The sequence below is a fragment of the Oncorhynchus keta genome, chromosome 4, assembly GCF_023373465.1.
Source record: "Oncorhynchus keta strain PuntledgeMale-10-30-2019 chromosome 4, Oket_V2, whole genome shotgun sequence".
NCBI lineage: Eukaryota > Metazoa > Chordata > Actinopteri > Salmoniformes > Salmonidae > Oncorhynchus > Oncorhynchus keta.
The window spans coordinates 85,174,168-85,194,897 of record NC_068424.1 but is presented as its reverse complement, the minus strand read 5'-3'; the positions used below and the strand labels follow the sequence as shown (position 1 = coordinate 85,194,897).

At 43.8% G+C, this 20,730-nt stretch overlaps 2 protein-coding genes and 1 long non-coding RNA gene across 10 annotated transcripts in view; 2 read left to right on the top strand and 1 right to left on the bottom strand.

Annotated features, from left to right (window-relative positions):
* Positions 1–14,125, top strand: part of LOC118381277 (probable ATP-dependent RNA helicase DDX41) — a 127,954-nt gene extending 113,829 nt beyond the window's left edge. Inside the window, 2 exon segments of the mRNA XM_052518004.1 lie at positions 10,461–10,571; positions 13,540–14,125. Of these exon segments, the coding sequence (XP_052373964.1) occupies positions 10,461–10,571; positions 13,540–13,676 (248 nt within the window). The 3' untranslated portion in view covers positions 13,677–14,125.
* Positions 1–15,046, bottom strand: part of LOC127929758 (uncharacterized) — a 54,703-nt gene extending 39,657 nt beyond the window's left edge. For all 5 annotated transcript variants that reach the window (XR_008136067.1, XR_008136064.1, XR_008136063.1 and 2 more), the window contains exons 1-2: positions 14,898–15,046; positions 14,695–14,821 (exon numbers count right to left, since the gene is read on the bottom strand). This is a non-coding gene — a long non-coding RNA (uncharacterized LOC127929758). The remainder of the gene's footprint in view (positions 1–14,694; positions 14,822–14,897) is intronic.
* Positions 14,483–20,730, top strand: part of LOC127929755 (docking protein 3-like) — a 34,194-nt gene continuing 27,946 nt past the window's right edge. For all 4 annotated transcript variants that reach the window (XR_008136061.1, XR_008136059.1, XR_008136060.1 and 1 more), the window contains exons 1-2: positions 14,483–15,085; positions 15,279–15,483. Coding sequence is in view for 1 of the 4 variants with exons in the window: in XM_052518005.1 (XP_052373965.1) it covers positions 15,029–15,085; positions 15,279–15,483 (262 nt within the window). In the remaining 3 variants the exon portion in view is untranslated. The remainder of the gene's footprint in view (positions 15,086–15,278; positions 15,484–20,730) is intronic.

The following is a 20,730-nucleotide window of genomic DNA, read 5'->3' as shown; positions in this document are numbered from 1 at the left end:
GTTAGTAACAGCCCCTCCTCCTCTGGTTAGTAACAGCCCCTCCTCCGATTAGTAACAAGAAGAAGAAGAAGGTAGTGTTGTTGTGTGTTTAATCAGATGGTAAGATGGTAGTGTTGTTGTGTGTTTAATCAGATGGTAAGATGGTAGTGTTGTTGTGTGTTTAATCAGATGGTAAGATGGTAGTGTTGTTGTGTGTTTAATCAGATGGTAAGATGGTAGTGTTGTTGTGTGTTTCATCAGATGGTAAGATGGTAGTGTTGTTGTGTGTTTCATCAGATGGTAAGATGGTAGTGTTGTTGTGTGTTTAATCAGATGGTAAGATGGTAGTGTTGTTGTGTGTTTCATCAGATGGTAAGATGGTAGTGTTGTTGTGTGTTTCATCAGATGGTAAGATGGTAGTGTTGTTGTGTGTTTAATCAGATGGTAAGATGGTAGTGTTGTTCTCTGTCACCCAGGTGTTGATGTTTGCTGAGAAGAAAGCAGACGTGGACGCCATTCATGAATATCTCCTGCTAAAAGGAGTGGAGGCTGTGGCTATCCACGGAGGAAAAGGTAAGATGGTCCTTCTGTAGCTCAGTTGGTAGAGCATGGCGGTAAGATCATACGTAGAATGTATGCACACATGAGTCGTGAGTAACATGAGCAAGTCCCTTGGGACTAAAGTTTTAACCCCCTTAGTTTTCCTACCTCAACCACCCTGCCCTTAACATGTGCCCTAGTGCTGAAAGGGAGTGGAGGAAATTGTAAGAGTAAAACCCCTTCTCTTCCTGCTGGGACTACCTAAATAGGGGTGCTATTTCATTCCCACTCTGCTATGTGTTTCCAGACCAGGAGGAGCGTACCAAGGCCATCAAGGCCTTTTAAGTTCTTCTTTCATTTAGCATTTAGCGTTAGCATTTAGCATTAGCATTTAGCGTTAGCATCACCAGGCAACACCTGCTGGGACTACTTAAATAGGGCTATTTCATTCCCACTCTGATATGTGTTTCCAGACCAGGAGGAGCGTACCAAGGCCATCAAGGCCTTTAACTTCTTCTTTCATTTAGCATTTAGCGTTAGCATTTAGCATTAGCATTTAGCGTTAGCATCACCAGGCAACACCTGCTGGGACTACTTAAATAGGGCTATTTCATTCCCACTCTGATATGTGTTTCCAGACCAGGAGGAGCGTACCAAGGCCATCAAGGCCTTTTAACTTCTTCTTTCATTTAGCATTTAGCGTTAGCATTTAGCATTAGCATTTAGCGTTAGCATCACCAGGCAACACCTGCTGGGACTACCTAAATAGGGCTATTTCATTCCCACTCTGCTATGTGTTTCCAGACCAGGAGGAGCGTACCAAAGCCATCAAGGCTTTTAAGGAAGGGAAGAAGGATGTGTTGGTGGCTATTGTAGCATTTAAAGGTCTGGATTTAGCATTAGCATTTAGTCAACTATGATATGCCAGAGGAGATAAGAACTATGGTAAGACTTTACATCTCAATTAATCAACTGGGCTTTTTTTTTTTTACATTACATTTTGGTCATTTAGCAGAACAATCTTATCCAGAGCAAATTTACAGTCAGAAATCAATCAATCAATATGATTTGATCAAAGCCGTTTTCATCAGCAGTTACCACAATGTGCTGAGAGTAACCTGGCCTAGAGCAGAGTAACCTGGCTAGAGGGAGTAACCTGGCCTAGAGGGAGAGTAACCTGGCCTAGAGAGAGAGTAACCTGGCCTAGAGAGAGAGTAACCTGGCCAGAGAGAGAGTTTAAGCCTAGAGAGAGAGTAACCTGGCCTAGAGAGAGAGTAACCTGGCCTAGAGGGAGAGTAACCTGCTATAGAGAGAGAGTCAACTATAGAGGGAGAATAATGCCAGAGAGAGATAACCTGGCCTAGAGAGAGAGTAACCTGGCATAGAGGGAGAATAACCTGGCCTAGAGGGAGAGTAACCTGGCCTAGAGAGAGAGTAACCTGGCCTAGAGAGAGAGTAACCTGGCCTAGAGGGAGAATAACCTGGCCTAGAGAGATATTAACCTGGCCAGAAATCAATAACAATATGATTAGAGGGAGAGTAACCTGGCCTCAGAGGGAGAGTAACCTGGCCTAGAGGGAGAGTAACCTGGCCTAGAGGGAGAGTAACCTGGCCTAGAGGGAGAGTAACCTGGCCTAGAGGGAGGGAGAGTAACCTGGCCTAGAGGCAGAGTAACCTGGCCTAGAGGCAGAGTAACCTGGCCTAGAGGGAGAGTAACCTGGCCTGACCTAGAGGGAGAGTAACCTGGCCTAGAGAGAGAGTAACCTGGCCTGACCTAGAGGGAGAGTAACCTGGCCTAGAGAGAGAGTAACCTGGCCTGACCTAGAGGGAGAGTAACCTGGCCTAGAGGCAGAGTAACCTGGCCTAGAGGAAGAGTAACCTGGCCTAGAGGAAGAGTAACCTGGCCTAGAGGGAGAGTAACCTGGCCTAGAGAGAGAGTAACCTGGCCTAGAGAGAGAGTAACCTGGCCTAGAGGGAGAGTAACCTGGCCTAGAGGCAGAGTAACCTGGCCTAGAGAGAGAGTAACCTGGCCTAGAGAGAGAGTAACCTGGCCTAGAGGGAGAGTAACCTGGCCTAGAGGCAGAGTACAACCCTGGTTTCTTCTATGATAATCTGCTCATATCTCCTCAAGTGACGTTATTGGTACCCCTAAATCTCATGTATTCCTCTCTATAATCAGACTATCCACCGACTGACTGAAAAACAGTGAGTTGTTGTGGTTCTAGTCCACAGGAGTAACCTGGCGATCAGGGAAGACTGGGATCGCCACCACTTTCATCAACAAAGGCTGGTGGTAGAGAAAGAGCCAACCTGATTCCTCAACATTTAGCCATCATGTTGGTAACCTGTTGCATGTTCTGGGGTCTGTAGAGTAACCTGGGTCTGTATCCATGAACCATGTTCTGGGGTCTGTATCCATGGCTGAACCATGTTCTGGGGTCTGTATCCATGAACCATGTTCTGGGGTCTGTATCCATGTATCAGAGAGTATCCATGAACCATGTTCTGGGGTCTGTATCCATGGCTGTTGAACCATGTTCTGGGGTCTGTATCCATGAACCATGTTCTGGGGTCTGTATCCAGAACCATGTTCTGGGGTCTGTATCCATGAACCATGTTCTGGGGTCTGTATCCATGAACCATGTTCTGGGGTCTGTATCCATGAACCATGTTCTGGGGTCTGTATCCATGAACCATGTTCTGGGGTCTGTATCCATGTAACATGTTCTGGGGTCCTAGAGGGATCCATGAACCATGTTCTGGGGTCTGTATCCATGTAGATGTTCTGGGGTCTGTATAACATGTTCTGGGTCTGTATCCATGTACCATGTTCTGGGGTCTGTATCCATGTAACCTGGGGTCTGTATCCATGTACCATGTTCTGGGTCTGTATCCATGGCTGTTGAACCATGTTCTGGGGTCTGTATCCATGATGTTCTGGGGTCTGTATCCATGAACCATGTTCTGGGGTCTGTATCCATGAACCATGTTCTGGGGTCTGTATCCATGAACCATGTTCTGGGGTCTGTATCCATGAACCATGTTCTGGGGTCTGTATCCATGTACCATGTTCTGGGGTCTGTATCCATGAACCAGTTCTGGGGTCTGTATCCATGTACCATGTTCTGGGGTCTGTATCCATGTACCATGTTCTGGGGGTAGATGTAATGTTCTGGTCTGTATCCATGAACCATGTTCTGGGGTCTGTATCCATGTACCATGTTCTGGGGTCTGTATCCATGTACCATGTTCTGGGGTCTGTATCCAGTAATGTTCTGGGGTCTGTATCCATGAATCATGTTCTGGGGTCTGTATCCATGAACCATGTTCTGGGGTCTGTATCCATGTACCATGGAAGGTCTGTATCCATGGCTGTTGAACCATGTTCTGGGGTCTGTATCCATGAATCATGTTCTGGGGTCTGTATCCATGAACCATGTTCTGGGGTCTGTATCCATGAACCATGTTCTGGGGTCTGTATCCATGGCTGTTGAACCATGTTCTGGGGTCTGTATCCAGAACCATGTTCTGGGGTCTGTATCCATGAACCATGTTCTGGGGAGTATCCATGAACCATGTTCTGGGGTCTGTATCCATGTACCATGTTCTGGGGTCTGTATCCATGAACCATGTTCTGGGGTCTGTATCCATGTACCATGTTCTGGGGTCTGTATCCATGATGTTCTGGGGTCTGTATCCATGTAATGTTCTGGGGTCTGATCCATGAATCATGTTCTGGGGTCTGTATCCATGAACCATGTTCTGGGGTCTGTATCCATGTACCATGTTCTGGGGTCTGTATCCATGGCTGTTGAACCATGTTCTGGGGTCTGTATCCATGAATCATGTTCTGGGGTCTGTATCCATGAACCATGTTCTGGGGTCTGTATCCATGAACCATGTTCTGGGGGTCTGTATCCATGGCTGTTGAACCATGTTCTGGGGTCTGTATCCATGAACCATGTTCTGGGGTCTGTATGATGAACCATGTTCTGGGGTCTGTATCCATGAACCATGTTCTGGGGGTCTGTATCCATGGCTGTTGAACCATGTTCTGGGGTCTGTATCCATGAATCATGTTCTGGGGTCTGTATCCATTAATCATGTTCTGGGGTCTGTATCCATGTACCATGTTCTGGGGTCTGTATCCATGTACCATGTTCTGGGGTCTGTATCCATGTACCATGTTCTGGGGTCTGTATCCATGAACCATGTTCTGGGGTCTGTATCCATGTACCATGTTCTGGGGTCTGTATCCATGAACCATGTTCTGGGGTCTGTATCCATGGCTGTTGAACCATGTTCTGGGGTCTGTATCCATGAACCATGTTCTGGGGTCTGTATCCATGTACCATGTTCTGGGGTCTGTATCCATGTACCATGTTCTGGGGTCTGTATCCATGTATCATGTTCTGGGGTCTGTATCCATGAATCATGTTCTGGGGTCTGCATCCATGAACCATGTTCTGGGGTCTGTATCCATGTACCATGTTCTGGGGTCTGTATCCATGAACCATGTTCTGGGGTCTGTATCCATGAACCATGTTCTGGGGTCTGTATCCATGAACCATGTTCTGGGGTCTGTATCCATGAACCATGTTCTGGGGTCTGTATCCATGAACCATGTTCTGGGGTCTGTATCCATGAACCATGTTCTGGGGTCTGTATCCATGTACCATGTTCTGGGGTCTGTATCCATGTACCATGTTCTGGGGTCTGTATCCATGTACCATGTTCTGGGGTCTGTATCCATGAACCATGTTCTGGGGTCTGTATCCATGTACCATGTTCTGGGGTCTGTATCCATGTACCATGTTCTGGGGTCTGTATCCATGTACCATGTTCTGGGGTCTGTATCCATGAACCATGTTCTGGGGTCTGTATCCATGAACCATGTTCTGGGGTCTATATCCATGTATCATGTTCTGGGGTCTGTATCCATGTATCATGTTCTGGGGTCTGTATCCATGAATCATGTTCTGGGGTCTGTATCCATGAACCATGTTCTGGGGTCTGTATCCATGAACCATGTTCTGGGGTCTGTATCCATGAACCATGTTCTGGGGTCTGTATCCATGTATCATGTTCTGGGGTCTGTATCCATGTTCTCTGGGGTCTGTATCCATGAACCATGTTCTGGGGTCTGTATCCATGAACCATGTTCTGGGGTCTGTATCCATGTATCATGTTCTGGGGTCTGTATCCATGTATCATGTTCTGGGGTCTGTATCCATGTACCATGTTCTGGGGTCTGTATCCATGTACCATGTTCTGGGGTCTGTGTCCATGTACCATGTTCTGGGGTCTGTATCCATGAACCATGTTCTGGGGTCTATCCATGAACCATGTTCTGGGGTCTGTATCCATGTACCATGTTCTGGGGTCTGTATCCATGAACCATGTTCTGGGGTCTGTATCCATTAATCATGTTCTGGGGTCTGTATCCATGTACCATGTTCTGGGGTCTGTATCCATGTACCATGTTCTGGGGTCTGTATCCATGTACCATGTTCTGGGGTCTGTATCCATGAACCATGTTCTGGGGTCTGTATCCATGTACCATGTTCTGGGGTCTGTATCCATGTACCATGTTCTGGGGTCTGTATCCATGTATCATGTTCTGGGGTCTGTATCCATGAATCATGTTCTGGGGTCTGCATCCATGAACCATGTTCTGGGGTCTGTATCCATGTACCATGTTCTGGGGTCTGTATCCATGAACCATGTTCTGGGGTCTGTATCCATGAACCATGTTCTGGGGTCTGTATCCATGAACCATGTTCTGGGGTCTGTATCCATAGAACCATGTTCTGGGGTCTGTATCCATGAACCATGTTCTGGGGTCTGTATCCATGAACCATGTTCTGGGGTCTGTATCCATGAACCATGTTCTGGGGGTCTGTATCCATGTACCATGTTCTGGGGTCTGTATATCCATGAACCATGTTCTGGGGTCTGTATCCATGTACCATGTTCTGGGGTCTGTATCCATGTACCATGTTCTGGGGTCTGTATCCATGAACCATGTTCTGGGGTCTGTATCCATGTACCATGTTCTGGGGTCTGTATCCATGTACCATGTTCTGGGGTCTGTATCCATGTATCATGTTCTGGGGTCTGTATCCATGAATCATGTTCTGGGGTCTGTATCCATGAACCATGTTCTGGGGTCTGTATCCATGAACCATGTTCTGGGGTCTGTATCCATGAACCATGTTCTGGGGTCTGTATCCATGTACCATGTTCTGGGGTCTGTATCCATGAACCATGTTCTGGGGTCTGTATCCATGAACCATGTTCTGGGGTCTGTATCCATGTACCATGTTCTGGGGTCTGTATCCATGAACCATGTTCTGGGGTCTGTATCCATGAACCATGTTCTGGGGTCTGTATCCATGTACCGTGTTCTGGGGTCTGTATTCATGAACCATGTTCTGGGGTCTGTATCCATGGCTGTTGAACCATGTTCTGGGGTCTGTATCCATGTATCATGTTCTGGGGTCTGTATCCATGTATCATATTCTGGGGTCTGTATCCATGAACCATGTTCTGGGGTCTGTATCCATGTATCATGTTCTGGGGTCTGTATCCATGTACCATGTTCTGGGGTCTGTATCCATGTACCATGTTCTGGGGTCTGTGTCCATGTACCATGTTCTGGGGTCTGTATCCATGAACCATGTTCTGGGGTCTATCCATGAACCATGTTCTGGGGTCTGTATCCATGTACCATGTTCTGGGGTCTGTATCCATGAACCATGTTCTGGGGTCTGTATCCATGAACCATTTTCTGGGGTCTGTATCCATGAACCATGTTCTGGGGTCTGTATCCATGTACCATGTTCTGGGGTCTGTATCCATGAACCATGTTCTGGGGTCTGTATCCATGAACCATGTTCTGGGGTCTGTATCCATGTACCATGTTCTGGGGTCTGTATCCATGTACCATGTTCTGGGGTCTGTATCCATGTATCATGTTCTGGGGTCTGTATCCATGAATCATGTTCTGGGGTCTGCATCCATGAACCATGTTCTGGGGTCTGTATCCATGTACCATGTTCTGGGGTCTGTATCCATGAACCATGTTCTGGGGTCTGTATCCATGAACCATGTTCTGGGGTCTGTATCCATGAACCATGTTCTGGGGTCTGTATCCATGAACCATGTTCTGGGGTCTGTATCCATGAACCATGTTCTGGGGTCTGTATCCATGAACCATGTTCTGGGGTCTGTATCCATGAACCATGTTCTGGGGTCTGTATCCATGTACCATGTTCTGGGGTCTGTATCCATGAACCATGTTCTGGGGTCTGTATCCATGAACCATGTTCTGGGGTCTGTATCCATGTACCATGTTCTGGGGTCTGTATCCATGTACCATGTTCTGGGGTCTGTATCCATGAACCATGTTCTGGGGTCTGTATCCATGAACCATGTTCTGGGGTCTGTATCCATGAACCATGTTCTGGGGTCTGTATCCATGTATCATGTTCTGGGGTCTGTATCCATGAATCATGTTCTGGGGTCTGTATCCATGAACCATGTTCTGGGGTCTGTATCCATGAACCATGTTCTGGGGTCTGTATCCATGGCTGTTGAACCATGTTCTGGGGTCTGTATCCATGTACCATGTTCTGGGGTCTGTATCCATGAACCATGTTCTGGGGTCTGTATCCATGAACCATGTTCTGGGGTCTGTATCCATGTACCATGTTCTGGGGTCTGTATCCATGAACCATGTTCTGGGGTCTGTATCCATGAACCATGTTCTGGGGTCTGTATCCATGTACCGTGTTCTGGGGTCTGTATTCATGAACCATGTTCTGGGGTCTGTATCCATGGCTGTTGAACCATGTTCTGGGGTCTGTATCCATGAACCATGTTCTGGGGTCTGTATCCATGTATCATGTTCTGGGGTCTGTATCCATGAACCATGTTCTGGGGTCTGTATCCATGAACCATGTTCTGGGGTCTGTATCCATGTATCATGTTCTGGGGTCTGTATCCATGTATCATGTTCTGGGGTCTGTATCCATGTACCATGTTCTGGGGTCTGTATCCATGTACCATGTTCTGGGGTCTGTATCCATGTACCATGTTCTGGGGTCTGTATCCATGAACCATGTTCTGGGGTCTGTATCCATGAACCATGTTCTGGGGTCTGTATCCATGTACCATGTTCTGGGGTCTGTATCCATGAACCATGTTCTGGGGTCTGTATCCATGAACCATGTTCTGGGGTCTGTATCCATGTACCATGTTCTGGGGTCTGTATTCATGAACCATGTTCTGGGGTCTGTATCCATGGCTGTTGAACCATGTTCTGGGGTCTGTATCCATGTATCATGTTCTGGGGTCTGTATCCATGTATCATGTTCTGGGGTCTGTATCCATGAACCATGTTCTGGGGTCTGTATCCATGAACCATGTTCTGGGGTCTGTATCCATGTATCATGTTCTGGGGTCTGTATCCATGTATCATGTTCTGGGGTCTGTATCCATGTACCATGTTCTGGGGTCTGTATCCATGTACCATGTTCTGGGGTCTGTGTCCATGTACCATGTTCTGGGGTCTGTATCCATGTACCATGTTCTGGGGTCTGTATCCATGGCTGTTGAACCATGTTATGGGGTCTGTATCCATGAACCATGTTCTGGGGTCTGTATCCATGTACCATGTTCTGGGGTCTGTATCCATGTACCATGTTCTGGGGTCTGTATTCATGAACCATGTTCTGGGGTCTGTATCCATGGCTGTTGAACCATGTTCTGGGGTCTGTATCCATGTATCATGTTCTGGGGTCTGTATCCATGTATCATGTTCTGGGGTCTGTATCCATGAACCATGTTCTGGGGTCTGTATCCATGAACCATGTTCTGGGGGTCTGTATCCATGAACCATGTTCTGGGGTCTGTATCCATGAACCATGTTCTGGGGTCTGTATCCATGTACCATGTTCTGGGGTCTGTATCCATGGCTGTTGAACCATGTTCTGGGGTCTGTATCCATGAACCATGTTCTGGGGTCTGTATCCATGAACCATGTTCTGGGGTCTGTATCCATGTACCATGTTCTGGGGTCTGTATCCATGTACCATGTTCTGGGGTCTGTATCCATGAACCATGTTCTGGGGTCTGTATCCATGGCTGTTGAACCATGTTCTGGGGTCTGTATCCATGAACCATGTTCTGGGGTCTGTATCCATGAACCATGTTCTGGGGTCTGTATCCATGTACCATGTTCTGGGGTCTGTATCCATGTACCATGTTCTGGGGTCTGTATCCATGGCTGTTGAACCATGTTCTGGGGTCTGTATCCATGAACCATGTTCTGGGGTCTGTATCCATGAACCATGTTCTGGGGTCTGTATCCATGTACCATGTTCTGGGGTCTGTATCCATGTACCATGTTCTGGGGTCTGTATCCATGTACCATGTTCTGGGGTCTGTATCCATGGCTGTTGTACCATGTTCTGGGGTCTGTATCCATGTACCATGTTCTGGGGTCTGTATCCATGTACCATGTTCTGGGGTCTGTATCCATGAACCATGTTCTGGGGTCTGTATCCATGTACCATGTTCTGGGGTCTGTATCCATGTACCATGTTCTGGGGTCTGTATCCATGTACCATGTTCTGGGGTCTGTATCCATGTACCATGTTCTGGGGTCTGTATCCATGTACCATGTTCTGGGGTCTGTATCCATGGCTGTTGAATCAGATGCCCCTTAAAACAGATCTGTAGAGGAAACACCTGTCTAATGCCCTGTGTTGTAATTCCATTAAGATACTTAATTAACAGAATTTTTTTTTTTTTTTTTTAAACACAATAATTTGCAACAGAAAATAAAACTGATGTTTGGATAAGTCCAGGTAGTTCCTCGCTATTGCAGTCCTCTTATTTTGGTTCTTATTGTTCACAACCCTGAAATCCTCCTGTAGATGAGTCGGTGCTGATGGATCTGAAGGCCCTGCTGATAGAAGCCAAGCAAAAGGTTCCCCCTGTTCTACAGGTCCTACAGACAGGAGACGAGACCATGCTGGATATCGGAGGTAACGCGCACTATCCTGGTCTCGTTCTGCTACTTACTTTCTCTCCTTCCTTCCTCTCTCTCTCTCTCTCTCTATATATATATATATATATATATATATATATATATATATATATACACACACACACATATATGCAGTTGAAGTCAGAAGTTTACATACACCCTAACTAACCCCTACACCCTAACTGCATACACGCTAACTAACCCCTACACCCTAACTACATACACGCTAACTAACCCCTACACCCTAACTACATACACCCTAACTGCCCCCTACACCCTAACTACATACACCCTAACTAACCCCTACACCCTAACTACCCCCTACACCCTAACTACATACACCCTAACTAACCCCTACACCCTAACTACATACACCCTAACTAACCCCTACACCCTAACTAACCCCTACACCCTAACTACATACACGCTAACTAACCCCTACACCCTAACTACATACACCCTAACTAACCCCTACACCCTAACTACATACACCCTAACTAACCCCTACACCCTAACTACATACACGCTAACTAACCCCTACACCCTAACTACATACACCCTAACTAACCCCTACACCCTAACTACATACACCCTAACTAACCCCTACACCCTAACTACATACACCCTAACTAACCCCTACACCCTAACTACATACACCCTAACTACATACACGCTAACTAACCCCTACACCCTAACTACATACACCCTAACTAACCCCTACACCCTAACTACATACGCGCTAACTAACCCCTACACCCTAACTACATACACGCTAACTAACCCCTACACCCTAACTAACCCCTACACCCTAACTACATACACCCTAACTAACCCCTACACCCTAACTACATACACGCTAACTAACCCCTACACCCTAACCACATACACCCTAACTAACCCCTACACCCTAACTAACCCCTACACCCTAACTAACCCCTACACCCTAACTAACCCCTACACCCTAACTAACCCCTACACGCTAACTAACCCCTACACCCTAACTAACCCCTACACCCTAACTAACCCCTACACCCTAACTAACCCCTACACCCTAACTACATACACGCTAACTAACCCCTACACCCTAACTAACCCCTACACCCTAACTAACCCCTACACCCTACAGTTGAAGTCAGAAGTCTACATACACCTTTGCCAAAAACATTTAAACTCAGTTTTTCACAATTCCTGACTTTTAATCCTAGTAAAAATTCCCTGTTTTAGGTCAGTCTGGATCACCACTTTATTTTAAGAATGTGATGTGTCAGAATAATAGTAGAGAGAATGATTTATTTCAGCTTTTATTTATTTCATCACATTCCCAGTGGGTCAGAAGTTTACATACACTCAATTATTATTTGGTAGCATTGCCTTTAAATTGTTTAACTTGGGTCAAACGTTTCGGGTATTCTTCACAAGCTTCCCATAATAAGTTGGGTGAATTTTGGCCCAATCCTCCTGACAGAGCTGGTGTAACGGAGTCAGGTTTGTAGGCCTCCTTGCTCGCACACGCTTTTCAGTTCTGACCACAAATTTTATATAATTGAATTGTGATGGCCACTCCAATACCTTGACTTTGTTGTCCTTAAGCCATTTTGCCACAACTTTGGAAGAATGCTTGGGGTCATTGTCCATTTGGAAGAGCCATTTACGACCAAGCTTTAACTTCCTGACTGATGTCTTGAGATGTTGCTTCAATATATCCACATAATGTTCCTACCTCATGAAGCCATCTATTTTGTGAAGTGCCCCAGTCCCTCCTGCAGCAAAGCACCCCCACAACAAGATGCTGCCATCCTCGTGCTTCACGGTTGGGATGTTGTTCTTCGGCTTGCAAGCCTCCCCCCTTTTCCTCCAAACATAACGATGGTCATTATGGCCAAACAGTTCTATTTTTGTTTCATCAGACCAGAAGACATTTCTCCAAAAAGTGTGATCTTTGTCCCCATGTGCAGTTGCAAACCATAGTCTGGCTTTTTTATGGCGGTTTTGGAGCAGTGGCTTCTTCCTTGCTGAGCAGCATTTCAGGTTATGTTGATATAGGACTCGTTTTACTGTGGATAAGATGCTTTTGTACCTGTTTCCTTCAGCATCTTCACAAGATCCTTTGCTGTTGTTCTGGGATTGATTTGCACTTTTCGCACCAAAGTATGTTCATCTCTAGGAGACAGAATGCGTCTCCTTCCTGAGCGGTATGACGGCTGCGTGGTCCCATGGTGTTTATACTTGCGTACTATTGTTTGTACAGATGAACGTGGTACCTTCAGGTGTTTGGAAATTGCTCCCAAGGATGAACCAGACTTGTGGAGGTCTACAATTTTTTGTTCTGAAGTCTTGGCTGATTTCTTTTGATTCTCCCATGATGTCAATCAAAGAGGCACTGAGTTTGAAATACATCCACAGGTACACCTCCAATTGACTCAAATAATGTCAATTAACCTATCAGAAGCTTCTAAAGCCATGACATCATTTTCTGGAATTTTCCAAGCTGTTTAAAGGCACATTCCACTTCGTGTATGAAAACTTCTGACCCATTGGAATTGTGATACAGTGAATTATAAGGGTAATAATCTGTCTGTAAACAATTGATGGTGAAATGACTTGTGTCATGCACAAAGTAGATGTCCTAACCGACTTACCAAAACAATAGTTTGTTAACAAGAAATGTGTGGGAGTGGTTGAAAAACGAGTTTTAATGACCCCGACCTCAGTGGATGTGAACTTCCCAACTTCAACTGTGTGTTTCTCTTTCTGTTCATACATTTCTCTTTCTGTTCATACATTTCTATCGCTACTGCTGCTTCTCTGTCACTCATTTCTCCGTTTCTATTCACAGAAGTTACTATTTAAAATGAAAAAGCGTATTGCTTGTAATGTATGATTTTAGTAGCCCAGATGTCTGCCATCTCTTGGTTCCTCCGCCATTCTAACCTACCTGCTGTTTTTTTCTTGCTACTGTTCCCCAGGAGAGAGAGGCTGTACATTCTGCGGTGGTCTAGGTCATCGTATCACAGACTGTCCCAAACTGGAAGCCATGCAGACCAAACAGGTCACCAATATCGGACGGAAAGACTACCTGGCACACAGCTCCATGGACTTCTGAATGTACAACACGGGAATACTGTCACCTACTTAATGCTGTGCCTGGTTTGTTTTGCCAGGTACAATGGGGACCAATTGGGATTGTCCCGAAGTGCACGGCAAATAGTATTTGACGTAAGATTTTGACCCAGCAGGTTGCTTTACATGGCTGTGTGAGACTGACATGGCTGTGTGAGACTGACATGGAGACTGACATGGCTGTGTGAGACTGACATGGCTGTGTGAGACTGACATGGCTGTGATGGACTTGTTTCTCAGATAATTGAGGAAGTAAACATGTATTTGTCTTGTCTCTGGGGTTGATAAGATAAAGACAGAATCGCTCTGTATGTATAAAAGGTTGAACTATTTTTTTTTTGTGCAACTCTCTTTATTTCTCTTTATCTGTTTTGTATTATAAATGTAATTTTACATTTCTCTGCAACGTTAATAAATCAATTTTACGATCCACATCAGACTTTCCACTGGAAGTAATTTTTAATGGACGGTGGAACGATTTAGTAACTTCGGACTGTAGCAATATGTGTTGCAATACCACGGCCTTCGATAGAATTACTCTCAGAAAGGGAAGTGTGAGTGTCTTCCGTAACCACGGTGAACACGATAAGAATTTTTAGATAATTACTAAGAACGAGTTTAATCATGTCAGTACGATCTGTTTTTAATTTATCAAATATATTTACTTGTTTATATAAAAAAATATTTAAAAAAAACATTTTTTAAAAAGTCAGATGGAGAGAAAAAGAGTATCTTTCTCTGGTAAATGACGTTTTGTAGAGGGGAAGGAAGGGAAGCTCAGACCACTTGCTACTGCTGATCTGTAGGTTCACTATCACCTCAGACTGCTGTGTTGACTGGAACACAGCAGGGGGGGGGAAGGGACTTGACTGTCAGTTGGTAGTGGTGGATGTGACTGTATTAACACAGACTTGGGGAGGGTGCTGAACTCTGAGGCGCTGGTGGTTAACCTAACTAACAGAAATTAGAACGAAGACTACAGATTTTTACTAGAGGATAACCTAACTAACAGAAATTAGAACAAAGACTACAGAGTTTTACTAGAGGATAACCTAACTAACAGAAATTAGAACAAAGACTACAGGATAACCTAACTAACAGAAATTAGAACAAAGACTACAGGATAACCTAACTAACAGAAATTAGAACAAAGACTACAGGATAACCTAACTAACAGAAATTAGAACAAAGACTACAGGATAACCTAACTAACAGAAATTAGAACAAAGACTACAGCGTTTTACTAGAGGATAACCTAACAGACTTGAGAGAGGACGTAGGCTACACTCGGGTAAAGGTCAAGAACTGTTTGATTCCCTCACACAGAGGGAGAGGATGGAGGTTGTTTTCAAGGAGGGGATGCTCTACGTTAAGGGAAACAAGTTTGGAAAGGTGAGTGTTTACGGAGATGCTGTATTATCTGCAGGACTTCACTGAGCTAATAGATGACAGTCTTTACTAATCTTGGAAGAAATGTTGAAGGCTATTCACGTCTGATTACAAATTCAAAGTGATGTCATGGAAGTTTCTTTCAACGCTTAAAGAACGATTGGTGGTGATTGACTGCTGTATCCGTCCCCGACAGAAAACGTGGAGGAAGACGTGGATCGTTCTCTACCCCACTAGCATTTTCGGCATCGGTCGAGTCGAATTCCACGACATCCTTGACGGAGGCCACACATCCACCAAGTCCAAATCCACCCAGTGTAGGAGGATTGTTCAACTGTGTGACTGCCTCAGTGTTACCCTGGCCCCAGAGGAGAGATTCGCTCCAGCACTACCTAACGATGGTATAGTGTTTTTAGTCCAGTACTAGGCTTAATCTGTCTATGAAACCAGTCCTTAACCTGTCTATGAAACCGGTCCTTAATCTGTCCATGAAACCAGTCCTTAATCTGTCCATGAAACCGGTCCTTAATCTGTCTATGAAACCAGTCCTTAACCTGTCTATGAAACCGGTCCTTAATCTGTCCATGAAACCAGTCCTTAATCTGTCCATTAAACCTGTCCTTAATCTGTCCATGAAACCAGTCCTTAATCTGTCCATGAAACCAGTCCTTAATCTGTCTATGAAACCAGTCCTTAATCTGTATATGAAACCAGTCTTTAATCTGTCTATGAAACCGGTCCTTAATCTGTCTATGAAACCAGTCCTTAATCTGTCTATGAAACCGGTCCTTAATCTGTCTATGAAACCGGTCCTTAATCTGTCTATGAAACCGGTCCTTAATCTGTCTATAAAACCTGTCCTTAATCTGTCCATGAAACCGGTCCTTAATCTGTCTATGAAACCAGTCCATCTGTCCATGAAACCGGTCCTTAATCTGTCCATGAAACTAGTCCTTAATCTGTATGAAACCAGTCCTTAATCTGTCTATGAAATCAGTCCCTAATCTATGAAACCAGTCCTTAATCTGTCTATGAAACCAGTCCTTAATCTGTCCATTAAACTGGTCCTTAAACTGTCTATGAAACCAGTCCTTAATCTGTCTATGAAACCGGTCCTTAATCTGTCCATGAAACCAGTCCTTAATCTGTCTATGAAACCAGTCCTTAATCTGTCCATGAAACCAGTATTTAATCTGTCTATGAAACCTGTCCTTAATCTGTCTATGAAACCAGTCCTTAATCTGTCCATGAAACCATTCCTTAATCTGTCCATGAAACCAGTCCTTAATCTGTCCATGAAACCAGTCCTTAATCTGTCTATGAAACCAGTCCTTAATCTGTATATGAAACCAGTCCTTAATCTGTCTATGAAACCAGTCCTTAATCTATGAAACCAGTCCCCAATCTGTCTATGAAACCGGTCCTTAATCTGTCTATGAAACCAGTCCTTAATCTGTCTATGAAACCGGTCCTTAATCTGTCTATGAAACCAGTCCTTAATCTGTCCATGAAACCAGTCCTTAATCTGTCTATGAAACCAGTCCTCAATCTGTCCATGAAACTAGTCCTTAATCTGTATGAAACCAGTCCTTAATCTGTCTATGAATCCAGTCCTTAATCTGTCCATGAAACCAAATCTGTTTATGAAAGTCCTTAATCTGTCCATGAAACCAGTCCTTAATCTGTCTATGAAACCGGTCCTTAATCTGTCCATGAAACCAGTCCTTAATCTGTCCGGTCCTTCTGTAGCTCAGTTGGTAAATGGCCAGTCCGGGGTAGTGGGTTTCCCCGGGACCAATCGTAGAATGTATGCACACATGACTGTAAGTCCTTTGGATAAAAGCGTCTGATAAATGGCATATATTATTATTATTAATCTGTCTATGAAACCAGTCCTTAATCTGTCCATGAAACCAGTATTTAATCTGTCTATGAAACCTGTCCTTAATCTGTCTATGAAACCAGTCCTTAATCTGTCCGTGAAACCATTCCTTAATCTGTCCATGAAACCAGTCCTTAATCTGTCCACGAAACCAGTCCATAATCTGTCTATGAAACCAGTCCTTAATCTGTATATGAAACCAGTCCTTAATCTGTCCATGAAACCGGTCCTTAATCTGTCTATGAAACTTGTCCTTAATCTGTCCATGAAACCAGTCCTTAATCTGTCTATGAAACCAGTCCTCAATCTGTCCATGAAACTAGTCCTTAATCTGTATGAAACCAGTCCTTAATCTGTCTATGAATCCAGTCCTTAATCTGTCTATGAAACCGGTCCTTAATCTGTCCATGAAAACAGTCCTTAATCTGTTTATCGGTCCTTAATCTGTCCATGAAACCGGTCCTTCATCTGACTATGAAACCAGTCCTTAATCTGTCCATGAAACCAGTCCTTAATCTGTCCATGAAACCAGTCCTTAATCTGTCTATGAAACCAGTCCTTAATCTGTATATGAAACCAGTCCTTAATCTGTCTATGAAACCTGTCCTCAATCTGTCCATGAAACTAGTCCTTAAACTGTCTATGAAACCAGTCCTTAATCTGTCTATGAAACCAGTCCTTAATCTGTCTATGAAACCAGTCCTTAATCTGTCTATGAAACCAGTCCTTAATCTGTCTATGAACCGGTCCTTAATCTGTATGAAACCAGTCCTTAATCTGTCTATGAAACCGGTCCTTAATCTGTATGAAACCAGTCCTTAATCTGTCTATGAAACCAGTCCTTAATCTGTCTATGAAACCAGTCCTTAATCTGTCCATGAAACCAGTCCTTAATCTGTCCATGAAACCAGTCCTCAATCTGTCCATGAAACCAGTCCTTAATCTGTCTATGAAACCAGTCCTTAACCTGTCTATGAAACCGGTCCTTAATCTGTATGAAACCAGTCCTTAATCTGTCTATGAAACCAGTCCTTAATCTGTCGATGAAACCAGTCCTTAATCTGTCTATGAAACCAGTCCTTAATCTGTCTATGAAACCAGTCCTTAATCTGTCCATGAAACCAGTCCTTAATCTGTCCATGAAACCAGTCCTTAATCTGTCCATGAAACCAGTCCTTAATCTGTCCTTGAAACCAGTCCTTAATCTGTCTATGAAACCAATCCTTAATCTGTCTATGAAACCAGTCCTTAATCTGTCTATGAAACCAGTCCTTAATCTGTCTATGAAACCGGTCCTTAATCTGTCTATGAAACCAGTCCTTAATCTGTCTATGAAACCAGTCCTTAATCTGTCTATGAAACCAGTCCTTAATCTGTCCATGAAACCAGTCCTTAATCTGTCCATGAAACCAGTCCTCAATCTGTCTATTTAATCTGTCTATGCAACCAGTCCTTAATCTGTCTATGAAACCAGTCCTTAATCTGTCTATGAAACCAGTCCTTAATCTGTCTATGAAACCAGTCCTTAATCTGTATATGAAACCAGTCCTTAATCTGTCTATGAAACCAGTCCTTAATCTGTCTATGAAACCGGTCCTTAATCTGTCTATGAAACCAGTCCTTAATCTGTCTATGAAACCAGTCCTTAATCTGTCTATGAAACCTGTCCTTAATCTGTCCATGAAACCAGTCCTTAATCTGTCTATGAAACCAGTCTGTCCATGAAAATCTGTCTGTATGAAACCAGTCCTTAATCTGTCTATGAATCCAGTCCTTAATGTCCATGAAACCAGTCCTTAATCTGTTTATGAAACCAGTCCTTAATCTGTCTATGAAACCAATCCTTAATCTGTCTATGAAACCAGTCCTTAATCTGTCTATGAAACCGGTCCTTAATCTGTCTATGAAACCAGTCCTTAATCTGTCTATGAAACCAGTCCTTAATCTGTCTATGAAACCAGTCCTTAATCTGTCCATGAAACCAGTCCTTAATCTGTCTATGAAACCAGTCCTTAATCTGTCTATGAAACCAGTCCTTAATCTGTCTATGAAACCAGTCCTTAATCTGTCTATGAAACCAGTCCTTAATCTGTCTATGAAACCAGTCCTTAATCTGTCTATGAAACCAGTCCTTAATCTGTCTATGAAACCAGTCCTTAATCTGTCTATGAAACCGGTCCTTAATCTGTCTATGAAACCTGTCCTTAATCTGTCCATGAAACCAGTCCTTAATCTGTCTATGAAACCAGTCCTCAATCTGTCCATGAAACTAGTCCTTAATCTGTATGAAACCAGTCCTTAATCTGTCTATGAACCAGTCCTTAATCTGTCCATGAAACCAGTCCTTAATCTGTCTATGAAACCGGTCCTTAATCTGTCTATGAAACCAGTCCTTAATCTGTCTATGAAACCTTAATCTGTCTATGAAACCTGTTCTTAATCTGTCCATGAAACCAGTCCTTAATCTGTCTATGAAACCAGTCCTCAATCTGTCCATGAAACTAGTCCTTAATCTGTATGAAACCAGTCCTTAATCTGTCTGAATCCAGTCCTTAATCTGTTTATGAAACCAGTCCTTAATCTGTCCATGAAACCAGTCCTTAATCTGTCTATGAAACCGGTCCTTAATCTGTCCATGAAACCAGTCCTTAATCTGTCTATGAAACCAGTCCTTAATCTGTCCATGAAACCAGTGTTTAATCCTATGAAACCTGTCCTTAATCTGTCTATGAAACCAGTCCTTAATCTGTCCATGAAACCAGTCCTTAATCTGTCTATGAAACCAGTCCTTAATCTGTCTATGAAACCAGTCCTTAATCTGTCTATGAAACCAGTCCTTAATCTGTCTATGAAACCAGTCCTTAATCTGTCTATGAAACCAGTCCTTAATCTGTCTATGAAACCAGTCCTTAATCTGTCTATGAAACCAGTCCTTAATCTGTCCATGAAACCAGTCCTTAATCTGTCTATGAAACCAGTCCTTAATCTGTCCATGAAACCAGTCCTTAATCTGTCTATGAAACCAGTCCTTAATCTGTCCATGAAACTAGTCCTTAATCTGTCTGAAACCATAATCTGAAACCAGTCCTTAATCTGTCTATGAAACCAGTCCTTAATCTGTCTATGAAACCAGTCCTTAATCTGTCTATGAAACCGGTCCTTAATCTGTCTATGAAACCAGTCCTTAATCTGTCCATGAAACCAGTCCTTAATCTGTCTATGAAACCAGTCCTCAATCTGTCCATGAAACTAGTCCTTAATCTGTATGAAACCAGTCCTTAATCTGTCTATGAAACCAGTCCTTAATCTGTCCATGAAACCAGTCCTTAATCTGAAACCGGTCCTTAATCTGTCCATGAAACCAGTCCTTAATCTGTCTATGAAACCAGTCCTTAATCTGTCCATGAAACCAGTCCTTAATCTGGTCCTTCTGTAGCTCATGAAACCAGTCCTTAATCTGTCGTATGAAAACCAGTCCTTAATCTGTCTATGTCTATGAAACCAGTCCTTAATCTGTCCATGAAACCAGTATTTAATCTGTCTATGAAACCAGTCCTTAATCTGTCTATGAAACCAGTCCTTAATCTGTCTGAAACCATTCCTTAATCTGTCCATGAAACCAGTCCTTAATCTGTCCACGAAACCAGTCCATAATCTGTCTATGAAAACTTAATCTGTATATGAAACCAGTCCTCCATGAAATCTGTCTATGAAACCTGTCCTTAATCTGTCCATGAAACCAGTCCTTAATCTGTCTATGAAACCA